Source organism: Hemicordylus capensis, chromosome 1 (assembly GCF_027244095.1).
Source record: "Hemicordylus capensis ecotype Gifberg chromosome 1, rHemCap1.1.pri, whole genome shotgun sequence".
In the NCBI taxonomy this organism is placed as follows: Eukaryota; Metazoa; Chordata; class Lepidosauria; order Squamata; family Cordylidae; genus Hemicordylus; species Hemicordylus capensis.
Genome location: NC_069657.1, coordinates 127,312,424 through 127,328,498, shown reverse-complemented (window position 1 = coordinate 127,328,498; position 16,075 = coordinate 127,312,424). Strand labels below are relative to the sequence as shown.

At 43.2% G+C, this 16,075-nt stretch overlaps 1 protein-coding gene across 7 annotated transcripts in view; it reads left to right on the top strand.

Moving 5' to 3' along the window:
• Window positions 1–16,075, top strand: part of KCNQ1 (potassium voltage-gated channel subfamily Q member 1) — a 498,864-nt gene that overhangs the window by 413,784 nt on the left and 69,005 nt on the right. The window contains exon 18 of one of the 7 annotated variants that reach the window (XM_053280907.1): window positions 15,583–15,677. The exons of the other annotated variants lie outside the window; for them this stretch is intronic. Coding sequence (XP_053136882.1) covers window positions 15,583–15,588 — 6 coding nt within the window. The 3' untranslated portion in view covers window positions 15,589–15,677. Of the gene's footprint in view, window positions 1–15,582; window positions 15,678–16,075 lie in introns of those variants that run through there. 7 annotated transcript variants of the gene reach the window in all.

The following is a 16,075-nucleotide window of genomic DNA, read 5'->3' as shown; positions in this document are numbered from 1 at the left end:
AATGTCCACTTATAAATCAGTTCCACTCATTGAATAACAAAGCACTTGGGCTTTTCAGCAATAATTGGAATTGGTTACTTCAGTTTAAAGATCCACTTAAGTTACCAAATTATGATTCTCTAACCATTCAACTTTGGGGAAAAAGTTGTACTCTTTCTTAATAATTAGTGTTCAAGGATAAAGGCATCAGTAGTAAGGTGAGTGTATTAGAACCCCTCCAGATCTGAACACACAGGCTTACTTAACCAAGAGTTTAGGTTTACTATTTAATACTCAAATGAGAACATAATTTGCAGTCAAAGACATATAAAGAAGATTGTTGTTTCTAAGCGTAATACTTGCCCTAAAAACATGGCAGACAGGCAGACTTACTTGATGACAGGACAGCTGTAGCAATAAACAATTGTTAGAAATCAAAGCCCCTGTCTGACTCCTTAGCACAAGACACAGATGTCATTCACACAAGCAAAAACTGTATTCTTTCTGGATTTAGGAGCTGTATGTGCTCCCAATTTTCAGTTGTGTGGAAGCAACATAAGAGGAAAACCTGAGTAGAAGTGATTGTGTGGAAGCATGGTAGGAGGAAAAGCTACCCCAGTTTTCCTCCTACCTGGCTTCCACACAACCAAAAATTGGGAGCACACACAGCTCCCAAGCCTGGGTAGAACAAAGTTTTTGCTTCTGTGAATGACCTCACTGTATGGAATTCAACTAGCATAGCTTTTGCTTACTGGAAATTAAGACCCTTTGCAATAGCCTCAACTGTATTTTTCTAGTTGAGTGTCATCCAGCCCTAGAGTATAAAATGATTTGGAAATGTGGAATTAATAGGCCAGTGGGGACTGAGATGGTTTTTATATTGAAGAAATAGCTCATCCTAAATTATTGTAGTAGTAGTAGTAGTAGTAAAGCAGTGCCCTTAGGGAAGCATCTTGGTCTTATCACTTAATGTAAAATATAACAACCACAACATATAACCTGGCTTGTCCTAGCAGGAAGAGACACATTTGGGATTATTACTCACTGTATGGAAGTGTCAGAAAACTGCAGTTAGGATCAGAAAGTAACTCCATGTCCCTTAAGAATGCAGACCAACGGGCCCAGGCAGGTGCAGATTAATGAATAATATGCTACATGTTTGTACCGCCAGGATTGGGCCCGATCCCAGCACCACTACTGCAGCAAACCTGCCTATGGAGCCACCCTCCAAAACGAGGTTAGGAGAGCAAGCACTATCCTAATCCCATTTTTCGGATCATCTGCCAGCCCTGGCCAGCTGCAGGGCTCCTGTTAGGCTTCAGGGAGGGGGATCCCCATAATGGACTGTGCACTCGCACGCACATTACGGGAGCTCCAAGGGACGGGGCAACACAGGGCGATGCGTCCAGCACCACGACCTTTGGAGCTACCGGCAGCAGAGAACAGCACTGGATCATCTGCAGGGAGGTAAGCTTTTTAAGGCTTCCTCCCCACCAGAGCTCTTGCCCTTTCTCACTTCTCCTGAGAAAGGGCTCTCAGTCTACCTAATGGTTCCTGTTTGCTTTCGTTGTGTCAGGATAAGATGGAGGGGCCACATGGGACATCAGTCCTCCTGGGCCTGCCAAGGGCACAGTGCGATTAGCTGTTCACTCACTTTGTACCATGACAGTACTTCAGTAACAAGAAGCCACTTGGTTGAGGACTAAGGAGAAGAGGAAGGAAACATATTGTGGTTGCTAACAATTGCACAGCACACTCTCCTAACTCACTTCTAGATTAAACCCCAAAAACCCAAGAGAGTACCTTGTGAACCACAAAGTACGTCCTCCTCTCCCACAGACTGGCAAATGCTACAGATTTGCCAGATGATAGCTTTTCAGAGACTTGGAGGCAGTGCTGGAGAGCTGTTGTCTCCAATAGCACACATGTTGAGTTTTGGTGTCTCTCTATGGCCTCTACTCAAACTGGTTTCCAATATTTTTTTAATGCTTCAAACTAGAAGTGCTTTAAAATGCATTTGTGATTTCAGACTCTAAGTTGTGTACTGCTTCGAAACAATTTGGTGATGTTGTGTGTTCAGAGATGCATCCTAGAATTATTTGTGCTGCTCCTGCTGCTGCTTTCAAGTTAGATTCAGTAAATAGCCTCTTGCAGTCTTACATGTGCAAAATGTGAGTAAAGGAAAACAACTTGTGTAAAAGCTAATTGTTACATACAGCCCTGATTGGGATTGAAATATGTTGGCTAATATTTTAAGCATGAGTGAAAGGTCAACAGGTGAACCATATTATAAACATACATGCCAGCATGAGGGCAGGGTTGAAAATAAAATTAGAACCATGTGCTGTTCCATTTCTCATAAGGTTTTGAGGTCATAGCCCCAGTGTCTCCAAGTCTCTCAGCAGGGAAAAAATACAGTAATGTTGTATGCCATGCAGGGAGATGCAGCACTTATGAATTTGGTAAAGTGCATTCAATTCCAAAGAATAATGTTTTCGACTCAAGAGAAAAAAGTTTCTTTTAAGGCCATCTGTTTTTTATCAAGCAAAACTGCCTTTGAGTCAGTCCTTAACACAATGCATGGAAATACAGTTGGAACTTACAGTGAACTGTAACTGATCCATCAAACTGAAGGATCAGCACAAAATCACCAAATATGATATCTGGGTCAAGTAATTAAAGTCATCTGATAAAACGCTGCAAACGTTTCACTTCTCTCTCTCTCTCTCCCTCCCTCCCTCTTCCTCTCCCTCTCTCACCCCCTCCCTCCTTTTCCCTTCTTTTCTTTTTTTGAAAAGATATTCTAACTAGATAGTGTCATCCCCAAAAGAGATCTGGCAGCTACAAGCTTCTAAGATACATAGAGCCAGTTTTTTCGCTTTTGCTGGCTTTAAAAAAAAGTTTCTTTTAGCAGCGTGATTTATGTGGCTATTGCACTTTGTGTGTCTAGGAAGAGTAGTATAAACTTGGCCCCTGAACCTGCAACCAGATTTGCAATCTGATCTTCAACTTGAGTAGAATCCCTTTGAATTCAAGTTCAGGGTCTTGAGGCAATGTTTTGAAAGAAACTGTACTCTGCACTAGGGGTGTGCAATTCAATTCCCCCTTAAATCAATTTGGGTCGATTCAGGGGTGATAGGCAAATTCAACCCCAAATCAAATCACGCTCAAAATAGAGGGTCCAATCTGGGGTCAAGGAGAATCACCCCCGATTAAACCTAAATCAATTTGGGTGATTAGCAATTGACTTGATTTAAATCAAATCAGATTAAATCACGATTTAAATCACTTCACAAAAGGACTCGGTTTTAATGATTTAAATCACAATTTCAATTACTACTCAGAAAAATTATATGTAGTCATCATTTTCTATAAAAGAACATTCTTGTTGTCTAATATAACCTTAATACATATTTAGAGATAGATGTCGGTTTCATTTTTAGAAGGTAGGTATACATTTTAATAGGTAAACACTTATAATACTGTTTCATTCAGGTAGTCAGGCCTTGCATTTCGTTGCATTGTTTGCCTTTCACACCATGACTTTCTTACCCACAAATACAGGAACATCATTAAAATATTCCCAAATGGGGTCTCTTTTATGACCTGATGCCATGATAGGTGTTTCCCGTCAACAATTGAGGATACACATGGAAAAGCTTTCCTTATGACTGCATTAATATGTTCTGTTCACTGTTGGTTTCACTTTCTATTCCCCTCCCCTCCCCCATCCCATGCATTTATATCCAGATTCCTGCTCCTTGCTCAGATCTGCTCCTTCCCTCCAAATCCTCTATCTATTCATTGACCTTCTTTGCCATTGCAGTTTTGAAGGTGGGGAACAACAGGGCCATCCCTAGTGGGGTGAGGGGCTGAGGGCAAATCAGCATGTGTGGGGCCTCCTTAGCATTTCATATCATTACAGATTCATACGGATTGATGATGACATACAGTGTGAGTGAGGTTTTTAGAAATGTCCAACCACCTTGGACATATAATGCATTTCTAAATAAAAATAAAAAGCATAACACATGCTTCACAGTTCTCAGACCTTCTGAGTTGCAAATCAACTTGAGCATAGTACATTAATAAATAAATATATAGTATATATTGCTTCTTCCAGAAGTTTTTGTAATTTTCTGCCATGAAACAAGCCACTTATAGAACTTTTTAATGGGTTTTTTAGATTTAAAAAAAAATTAAAAAACCAACAATTTGTCCAATCCACTTCAATTTAAATATTCCTCTTACCCTGCCCTACATCTCTGCTCAATGCCAAAGCCCAAGTCATTACATAGGAACATAGGATGCTGCCATATACTGAGTCAGACCATTGGTCTATCTAGCTCAGAATTGTCTTCACAGGCTGGCAGCGGCTTCTCCAAGGTTTCAGGAATCTCTCTCAGCCCTATCTTGGAGAAGCCAGGGAGGGAACTTGGAACCTTCTGCTCTTCCCAGAGCAGCTCCATCCCCTGAGGGGAATATCTTACAGTGCTCACACATTAAGTCTCCCATTCATATGCAACCAGGGTAGACCCTGCTTAGCTAAGGGGACACGTCATGCTTGCTACCGCAAGACCAGCTCTCCTCTCCAGGTGATCTAAAGGCCGGGGCAGAAAATGGAGTGTTTCACCCTTTTTTATGAAGGCAAAAGGCAGATTCTTCCATATGCGGGTGGAATGCTGGTCTGAGGCAGTGGGGTGGGGGGGGGGCAGGCTTCAGTTTCAGACATTTTTTAAAAACAAAATCTGCCATGAAACAAGCCACTTACAGGACTTTTTTTGATGGGCTCTTTAAATTAAAAAAATTCAAAACCAACAATTTGTCCAATCCACTTCAGTTTAAATATACATATTCCTCCCACCCTGCCCTACATTTCTGCTCAATACCAAAGCCCTATGGCAAGCCAGTTCCTAAATATTCAAGCTCCCCGGTATGTATATTAAATATACATACCCTCCCCCCGAATAACCACAAAAAGGAAATCACATCATACCTCCATTACTAAGCAGGCAAAGGCTGGGCTGGGCTGGGCAGAGGGTCTGCAGAGAGTTGTGGTGGGCAAGGGCAGCCAGCGCTGGACACTCTTGCCTGCCTGCCTGCCTCCTTCCTTCCTTAGCTTCAGGCTTCAGGGAGGCCTGCATGGAGGCCTCTCTGGAAGCCCCACCAAGCAGCTGAGAGACCGAGAGAGAAGGAGCTCTAGCAGCTTGCCTGGGAGCCTTTCAAGCGGCACAAAAAGATTGGCTCCAGCTGGGCTGCAGCAGGGGAAAGATGGCTGGGACTGGGGAAGAGAGGAGGGCAGTGTGCCCAGTGTGGAGCCTGTGCTGGCTCGGGGTGATTGCCCCAGTCACCTCGCCATAAGGACGGTCCTGGGGAGCAAGGGCTTGTCTGTGTGTATGTTCCTGTTTGTGCTGCATGTACACCACCTGCAGAATAGGACTGATCAGGTCTGTTATCTCTCATCCCCATATACTGATGTTAACATGTTGATAGAATGTAAGTAGAAGTTATCAGTAATATTCATGATGATGTCTTTGGCCTAGGTTTTTTATGAACTTTAAAAAAACAATTTAAATTTTAAAAATCCAATTTAAATCATACATTTTATCAACCCTGGTGATTAGAATGCCATTTTCAGGCCCATTTTGCTGAAATGGGCCTAAAAATGGCATTTCTTTCCGGAGAGAGCACGTATACCAATTGGGATCAGCGGGTAGACCAGTCCTCTGCTCTGGACGTAGCACATCTGCCCACCTCAAAGGACTGGTCTACCCAGGTTTACCTAGGTAGACCAGTCTTCCAAGGCAGGTTGACACACCAAGTCTGGAGCGGAGGACTGGTCTACCCACCAATCCCAGTTGGTATACCAGTACTCCCCGGAAAAATTTATTTATTTATTTAACATATTTTTATACCGCCCCAAACTTATGACTCTGGGTGGTTTACAACATGATTAAAAAGTAAAACATTAATTAAAAACAAAATAAAAAATAAAAATTGGTGGTCAAATCACCCGAATCTACTTTGAGTAATTTGAGATTGATTTGTTGAGGCAGCCAGCCAAGTTCTCAATGAATTAATTCAAGATGTATCAATTCGAGCTCAAATCAAATCACAGAAATTGATTTGTGTATACCACTACTCTGCACTGCCAACATGTGTATTTGCTGATGAGTAAGTAAGTGAAGGCTTGAGGCATCACATGGAACTATTGTTCGTGAAGCTGAAACTAGACATGGGGCCTTTCTGTATGGCAATAAACTGCACAATGTCAAAACCTTTCTCACAAGTTCCAAGCAAGATCTTACTACCTGTAGACATGCTGCAGCAAACTTCCATACTACTTTGTAGTGTGATCTTCTCCTCTGTACACACACCAAGCAGGAAACTTGCACGATTTTCACAGTTGTACTTGTCAACCAGCTCTTTCCCCCAATCGCCATAAACGTAGTAATGAAAAAGGGTGGGTTCTTTTGGGAATGCAAGAGCTGGCCAGCAGGTGGAACTGTAAAATTGCACAAGGTCCCTACTTAGTATATGTACAGAAGGTGAGATTATGCTAGAAGTAGCACAGGCACTTGCTGCACTGTGTTCACAAGGAGTAAAATTGCCTTTGGGACGTGCATGAAAGCTTTGAATATCCTGACGTTCATTGCTGTCTAGAAAGGCCCATGATGTGGGGGAAAGTGATTTTGACAGGGTAAGCATAGGTAGGCAAAGAGTGCAGCTCCCCACCTCCTGCTCAGCCATGCAACACTTTGAAGCTCTTCCAACCCACTTCTTAGGGATTTGGTAGTGACCCAGTTCTGAAAAGGGCATCTGCTGCCATCATGTCTAGCTGGTGTTTACATGCAACCCAGTTTATTCTCAGGTAAGATTGCACCAGATTGTAGTCTTTGGACCAGGTCTCACGATCAGTGAGACCTGGTTTTAACCAGTGAGCGGGCAGGGAGCCCTGAGCGGCCGGATCGGCCTCCCACACGAAGGCCGGCTCCATGACAGAGCCGGCGGGGGGAGCGGGGACCGCGCGGCCCCTGCAAGCCCCAATATGCCCTGCGCAAGTGCGCAGGGCGTACTGGGGAGACCCCCAGCTGGGGGTCTACTCATGAGTAGGCACAGCGCAAAGGCGCGCCATGGTTACTCACGATTAAAAAGCAGGTTTGCAGGAGCGCACACTCCGCAAACCTGCTTTTTGCCAGGGGTTCTCGAGCGGGTAACCTAACCCTAACCCTAACCACTGGGCTTGGCTGCGAGCCCGGTGGTTCTTACGGTCACCAAAAATCGGGCTAGCCTCTGCTAGCCCAATATTTGCTGATCGTGAGAAGCGCCCCTTTAACATCTAGGCTGAGGAAGATGCACCTATCCCTGTTCTTCTCAGTGTTTGAAGTAGTCTGGATGGAAACTCATCTGTGTTTGTTCTACTCCCTGAGTTTTTGGTTTCCCCACCTCTTCCATATATGTTCTGATCCTAAGTATATTTACTTTGAAGTTAGTCACCAGAGGCCTCTACACATGCACTGAGGTGGGAATGAGGTGGTAGAATGGACTGTACCAAATTCAGACTGCTAGGGATGGGTCACTTTTTGAAAGCTCTCCCACATCAAAACTTTCTGAAAATAGAAACAACACACAGCAAGGTTCTGTCCCAGCTCTTTGTCTGCTGCATTGGATTTCTGTTTGCAGTGAGTTTTTATCATAAAGGAGTATTCAAAAAAGAGATCACCTACCTACTTTGCAGAAGATAGTCTGGATGCTTCAGATGATGCGGAACACTTTTGTCAGAATGTTGTGACTGTGCAGAAGTTTAACTTTTAAAGCCCTACACAGCCTGGGACTAGGTACCTTAAGAATTGCCTTTGTCTGTACAGACCTACTGGGACTCTCAGATCAGCCTCACAGACCATGTTCCCTGGTCCACCATTGTTAGATGTTTTTGGTGGTGACTAATAACAGGGTTCTTTTGGGAAGATGGTACTGCAACTGTGGAATGTCCTCCCTATGGAGACATCTCAGGCCTTCCTGTTGACATGTTTTAGGAGAACGGTGGGGTGGGGGACCTGTATTGCCAAGCTGACATTAGGAAATGTTAGCTGGCTCTGAGGGTGACCATGTTCTTTGCTACTGTTTGATGAGTGTCTTTTAGGCTGATGTTTTAGTGAGCTTTTGTTTCATCCCGATTTTGTATTTTGTGTTTTAAACTGTATTTCTTGAATTTTGCAAGCTGCTTTGTGAGGCAGGATTAAAAAACTTCAAACAAACAAATGTTGGTATGGTACAGTCCATCCAGTATTCTGCCACTACCTCATTCTGCTACATGTGTAGACCAGGCCTGAGTTCAGTGGGATTTACTTCCTAGGAAATGGATTTAGGATTGCACTTTTAATTTTAGCTTCTGTAAGTGCATCCTTCCAGCTCCCGTCTGTTTCCATCTTCCATCTAGCTTAATGAGTGTTTAACTTGAAGAGCCTGAAAGCGGAACATTAGAAAATAGCTTCTAAAGTGGTCAGTGTGCTGGGTAACTTCTGCAATCTGTGCCCTTGCTACTTAGAATGGTTCAAAAATAAACACCTACATGTGCATTTCTAAAATCTGGTTCTTCTATTACTTCTTGATGAAGACCACATCAATTATATTGGGTGGATATTTTGTTCTAATTCCCTGTCATCTGGGCAAGGACTGCTATTGACCACATCAGGGCAAATTCTAGTTCCCTGTGGTTTGGTTTGCCCAGGCATACTGTAAATCTGAACTTCCAACAGGTGAGGGAGTATTATTCAAATGAAATCTTCACCACACAAAATTGATGTGGTAAAATAACCTCGCATTAAAAGTAAAGTAAAATCAAGCATACTTGCTTAAATTAGAGACAGAAATAGCTTAAAATGGAAAAGAATTATAAGGCCGTTTCTTCCATTATAGGAGTAGCCGGGGTGCCCCTCACTACTCCAGTAGGAATATAGAAACCATGTGGAAGGAACAGAATCGCTTGGAAAGAGCTAGTTGGCTAACTCCTGCTTGCTAAGAAGACTGAAGTAGCAGGAATATATGGAGACTTGTGAGAAGACTTGTCAAAATGGCAGACAATAAAGGAAAGATTAGAAATGTCTGAACAATTTAATTTTGTGTAGGTTAGTGTGTACCCAAGCAGATATGACTAATTTGAATTAGATTAAATGCAGATCCAGATAAATAATGTAATGCAACCTTAGAACAGAGTTGAATGTTACCATGCTCAAGCCATCTAGGGCACTCTATAAATCAAAACCTAGTCACTGTTTGTGCTAGCATAATTACAACCGATGAGCTTTATAGGAGACATGCCATTATATTTTAAGTTTCTTTTTCATTTTTTTTGTGTATATATATATATATTTAGAGAGAGAGAGAGAGAGCGCTAGCTGTGGAGGCTCTGGATCATTTTCTCATGCATGCTTTCACTTTGGCATAGGATATTAAATATGTGCAATCAGTCTGTCTAATTATTAAAACTCAAACTTGTTGAAGCCAACAGAGGCTGGGAACAGGCAAAAGTTTTTAAGGGAGTTGATAGTGCTACAACAGAGGCTTCAGTGCCCTGGGAGTACACATCACCCCTCTGATGTCTCAGGTCAAGCACATCTTGCAAACTTTTGAGAGCCAGCAATAAGGGGAGTTGATTTTACTTCCAAACATATACCAATGGACAAATTATTCAAGAAAACAAAGGGGGGAAACCTGCTCCAATGAGTGAACATGGCTGGGTTTTTCCAGTTCGTGGAAGTGAAGGGTCAGTCTTGCATGGGTTAGTTACTCTGTAATGCCAGTTATTCTGGTATTACACTATTCACAAGGTTTGATCACTTGCATGAGCAGCTGATGGTGGTTCTTCAAAGGTCAGCGGCCAGCTTATCATCAGAACTGACTCCTAGAGAATAGTGCAATGGCCTCTATCATGCCACTTTCAACTAACGAAACAATTGTCATCAGTCCAGGCACAATGATGAAGCTAAAGACACAGCTTTGGGGGCTTCTGTTAATTTCAGTGGTTTGTTCTATGAAAGCAGTGTTAAAACATAAGCTTTAGAATATCTTTTACCTGTGTACATCAGCAGACTTCCCACGAGTTACCCTCCTGATTCGTGTGGGCACAAAAACTTCCTTCATAGAGCCAGCTGTGCAGCCTGCTTCCTGACATGTAAAAAACCACGGACAGTCAGCCTTAGATTATTTTCTTTCCTCAGGCAGAGTCTCAAGGAACAGTTTATAATAATAGTTCATCATTCTGTGTGCAAGTTTTCTATGCAAGATCAAATAACAACTTTAATCATCTGACAAAATGCAAACATGTTTGCAGATACAGTCGGCATCTCTGATTATCAGTGCTATAGCTCTGAGTAATTTGTATTGCCAAGTGCTATTGCTTGTAGATTATATTTGTGGCTATGTGACATAGAAGTAACAAATCTCCTGTCACAGAATTTTTGTGGCAAAACAGGTGCTGGCAAGGTGCCAATGAGATTGGTTATGTATTACTGTCAATTTAACACAATCTTATCTCTTCAGAACTTTCTGCTTTCCAAATCTTCCTCTTGGTTTTTGGGGGAAAGCACTCTTCATTACTGAGTTTCTCCAAAACCTTTGGCAAGTCTGGTAAGAGAACCCAGTCGTGTTTTAGTTTCCGACTCCATTTTAACTGTAAAGCCATATTCACAGAAGGACCTCACACGCTCAGGAGTTTCAAAGGGACAGAGGTGGGTGTCTGCCCCTTGATCCTGTTTTAATACGAAAAAGGAAAAGTTAGCCACAGTTGGTAAAAGGAGGTGAAACAAAACAAAACAAAACCTTCCCACAGGAATAAGGCAGCTCTGTGTTCTTGTGCCCCACCCTAGCCATTTTTAGACCTATTTGAAAGCCAACTCAAACTACACATTGATTCAAAATCAAGCCACAAAGTGGCTGCTGGCACCTCAGATGGCTGTATATTTAGGTGCCACCCACTAGAGATGAAGACCCCACAAAACCAAGCCTGTGTTATTATCATCATTTATTTTAAATTTATTACTGTTCCTGGCTGTTGAGAATTCTCTCTGGTAGGAGAAACCCTTTTTCATTATAGCAGAGTGCACAGAGGCAGAACACAGCGGAATTTAGTTAGGCATGTGTGTATGCTGAGAGTAAAGTAACTTGAAGCCAGTTCATAGTTTCAAATCAATATAAGTGGTATTTATTAGAGAACTCCATTCTAGATAGGAAAGTGAGGAGTTAGGATCTCTAATCTATCTAGCTGGATGCAAATGGATTCTATCTCTGCACACGTGGTGCAGGGGAAAGGAGCTTGCATCTTGCAAGGTAGAAGGAACAGGAAGAGAAGGGAGAGAGGAAGTGACAAGGCAGGCAGGAAGGAAGTGTCCCTGAGAGTAGCAATCTACATTCCAAAGGGATAGTGTCAGAGCAGTAGAGAAGAGATGACCAGTGTCTTGACCCTCTAGCCCTCTGACTCACTAGTCTGTCCTCCACTGTCATTGAGACAAGAGTCAGCGCAAAGTCCTTCACTTCCAACACTGGCATCACATAGAGCTATTTGAAAAACAATTAGCAGGTTGAAAGGCAAATGGAATTTAGCTTGAAATGACCTCTTTTGAAGAACTGCACATTTCTCCATAATTAAAATTATGATAAAGATTTTCATCGTTAATTTCATTTCCGCTTCATTCAACCTCACCACTTTAAACCCCTCTCACAGAAACCAAACCAAGCAGCATTTTCAGATACATTCCCTGTGTGTGTGCATTTGTGCTTCTCACTGTCAGTGTCTCTGGGTCCCCTCCACATGAATGTCCAAAGAGCAGCCTGACCTGGTGCATTCTGTTTGACCTCAGTCTCTTTGAAAGAGAGTTACAGCACCCTGAGTCCTCCTCCAAGAAATGTTCCCCACAATTGAGCCTCTCTCTAGAGGACCCCCAACCTGCCTAGCACTGGGGAAAGAGCTCCTCTCATCACTGGACAGGCCCTTCCCTAAATAGGCCCGAACAGGTCCAGCATGCAAACCCCACCTCTGTAAGTCTTGCCCCTTCAGGCACTTACTGATTCCCCACTTCCAGTTTCAGGAGCTATACCCCTCCATCCCACTCCACAAACTCGGGGCCCATCACAATGGCGGCTGGGCATTTGCTGCGGTCTCCATGCATGCCTCTCATCAGCCTGTCCCTGCCTGAGCCCTTCTCCCCGCTTTCTTCTTCGGGCATGGTGGCGGCACTGTGGATGGAGGGGTCCCGCCCTTCCCTCATCTTCAGAGGACAGCTGGCTTTCCATGCCAACAGGACCCTGTCACTCTCCCAGATATTTCAGTAAGGAAACCCACTAAAGCAGCCTTTCCCCCCTTTCTAAGGACCTTTACCTTTCCTCCCATACTCTGATCGAAGCATTATTCTCCTAAGTGTCTTGTGCTTTTTCATCATATGAGCACCTGCTGCTGGCAGTTTAGTAGCATCAAGACTCCTGAAGCTCACTAGGAGTTCCTCACATGGTACACATTCATTTTTACAGTGAATCAAACTGAGAAACCTGGAGGTGCCTCCTTGCTTTTTCTTGTTTGTCCTTAGTTCTTTGAAGGCAATCTGGTTAAATTTGTCTTGATTCTGAAACTTTCTGTTTATTCTACTCAGCAAGTGATTAAAACATTCCCATTTCCATAGGGCCCCAGTCCTTAGTTATTACAGATACCTCTGGGATACATGAGTCACTATTGTTTCAGCAGCAAAAAAAGAGGGAAGGTTTATTGGAGTTGATAGATGCTTGGTATAAGACTGTATTCCCACAGCATTCAGTGAATAATGAAAGCCACTTCCAGCATGGGCCACATGGCAAAAAACGTTGTGCAAGCTTAATTGTATTCCTATGACAAATCCTGTTGATTTTGACATTAGCTAACCTGTACACAAGAATACACTTAAAGCACAGACATTCCTGTTTGCAGAATCAGAACTTTGGTGTTATCCCAAGTATAATATGTCAAATGTTGTGATTGTCAAATAAAAGGCATGTTGGCATGCACTGTGGTAGTAGATGAGTTCTAGTATCCATTGCAAAACAATGTGGCTTATGTCCACCGTTCGCTCTAAGCTGCATGGCTGCGTGTGCACACACACACACTCCAAGCCTCCCGCACAGCGATCTCTAGGGGCCGCGCACTCACTCGCCCTCTTGCCGTCACTGGCTGCTGCTCCCCTCTTCCCAGAAAGTGCCGCTTCCTCTAAGGCTGCTGCTCCCCCTTGTTGCCTGGTATTGCTCATCAGGTGGCTCCCCACCCACCCCCTCCGCCTCTCCCCACCACTTGGGCTCTTGTGAGGGGAATTGGCTCAAATCCTTCCCCATCCTGTTCGCTGCTGCAGCCACCACCACATGGGCTCTTGCCAGAGCAAGATCAATCTTACCCTGGCAAGAGCCCATGCCTCCACTGTTTAAGCTCTAGTGCAGAGAATCGGCTCCTTCCGAGTCCCGTTCACTGCCGCCGCTGTCACATGAGAAGCGCATGCACACCGGCCACTTTTGGTCTGATGCTGACCGGGGCAGCAAGAAGGTGGAACTGCTGCCCTGTGCAGTGATTTTGGGCACAGCACTGGCAGGGAAAATGCAGGGGGGAGGGAGTAAGAGCACCGTCCCAGTCCCTTAAAGGTAACCCCCCCACACACACACACACAGAACAGACGGTTTGTGCACATCCCTAGGAAGGACCTCGTGGTGGCATGAGACAGAGCATTTCATACATTGCTGCAAGCCTGCAACTGAATCTTTCTGAATCTTGCTTGACCTTTTAAAAACCTCTCAAAGAACCCCAAAAGGCTGAGGTAGGAGTTCTGCTAATAAATTACTTATAATATTTATCAATTAAGTAATAGTTCTTGCTATGGTGCTATAGAAGGAATACACTATCTCTGGGGGGACCTGCATGCCAAATCTGGAATGAAAGGGAATTTTTCTTTTTTTTCCCCTTCCCAGGCAGAAATCTATATATACTTCTGAAAGTTGACTTATTAGTTGAATATTAGCTGAACTGGTTCATTTTTTTTAAAAGACATGCTTTTAAAAAATCTTAACACATGGGGGGAGGGGGAACGACGCAGCCCCCATTGTAAATTCCTTCCCCTCCTCTGCGCTACTTTGTTTTATTTTTATATTTTATATTTTTATATCCATCCCTGTTGACTTATAGGAAACAAAGACACATGTTTTCAACCAAGCTTTTTAGCTATTTGGTAGTTTTATGAGTGTTATTTTAATTTGAACTTTTAATGTTTTAACTGTTTTAAATTTCTTGGTTCATTTTGTTGCTGTAAACCACCTAGAGACTTTGGTAGTGGAAGGCGATATAAAAATATGTTAAATAAATAAATATTTATTTATTTATTAAAAATTAAAATTAGAAATAATTTGTTATTATTATTTATTATTATTATTAACAAAAGCAACTAGTAACCAAAGTTTAAAGTTTGCCCCCCAATCTGGCCCCCCCCCATTTCTGTTTCAGAAATAAAAAATGTAGCATAGCTCACCCACTCGTAAATCCACTTTAGAACATAAGAACAGCCCTGCTGGATCAGGCCAAAGGCCCATCTAGTCCAACATCTTGTTTCACACAGTGGCCCACCAGATGCAGCTGGAAGCCTATAGGCAGGAGTTGAGGGCACGCCCTCTCTTCTGCTGTTACTCCCCTGCAACTGATACTCAGAAGCATCCTGCCTTTGAGGCTGGTGGTGGCCTATAGCCCTCCGACTAGTAGCCGTTGATAGACCTCTCCTCCATGAAGTTATCCAAACCCCTCTTAAAGCCATCCAGGTTGTTGGCTGTCACCACATCTCGTGGCAGAGAATTCCACAAGTGGATTATGTGTTGTGTGAAAAAGTGCTTCCGTTTGTTGGTCCTAGATTTCCTGGCAATCAATTTCATGGGATGACCCCTGGTTCTAGTATTATGTGAGAGGGAGAAGAATTTCTCTCTATCCACTTTCTCCACACCATGCATGATTTTATAGACCTCTATCATGTCTCCCCACAGTCATCTTTTTTCTAAACTAAATAGCCCCAGGTGTTGTAGCCTTGCTTCATAAGGAAGGTGCGGGTAGACCAGGCCTCTGAGGTAGGCCAATGCACTAAGTCTGTCTGGAGTGGAGGCCTGATTTATCTGCTGACTCCATTCAGTAGATCAGCTGTCCCCAGAAAAACAGCCCTCCAAAATGGCACTTGAAATACTCAAAATGTTTTGACTTGAAATGGGGTCATTTTGTTTTGAGCTCAAAACAGGCCCTTTATTTTAAGGGTGTTTCATTTTGAGCTCTGAGCATTCGAAACAGCTCATTTCGAGCTCAAAATGTTTTGCATATCCCTAAGGAATTGTACGAAAAACAAAAACGCTCCTTGAATTCTGCTTTGAAAGTTCCCTTACAAGTTTTAAGCAGTCTATTGTTTCCAGTGGTGAGCTCTCTACCCAACTCCTTGGCAAAGCGGGCTGGCACTCCCACATTTCCTTCTTTGATCCTAAAGTATTTGATGCTTACTTGAAAATCTGAGGCAACTTTCAGAGCATATAGCAAGTTCTCTTTCCATTGATTTCCTCTTCTGCCTCCAGGCCTGATCAAGCTACTCACTACCACTGGCAGGAGAGAGCTAAGGATCAGGTTTATGCCTGCTTTAGTGTCAGTCTATACCATCCTCCTTGAGAACCATGGCTGTGAAGCATGTGATGTTCCATTCTGAAAAGTATCCTTTAAGTGGATTTTTTAAATATTTGAGGTTTGTTAAGGCTTGAAAGAGAGATTGCTGCTGTCCTGCCAGGTTCCTTGTAGCTTTGTTCAGGGCCTGGTGCCAGATGCAGCACGTCTAGACCTAGTTCCCATTGCTCTGTAAGGTTCTGTACTCAGAGGACTTGCAATTTATTAGCATTCTTTTCCGCCTTTTGAATGTTTCTGAAACAAGGATAAAAACTTTTTTTTTTAAAGAGTCACCCTCCCTTTCGTAGACTTGTGAGCAAAACAATGAGAACATCTAAAGACTGAGCAGCACTGTGGTGCACTGCAGTATGTATTGCATATTTATGCAATATGTATAGGTCTCCACGCACC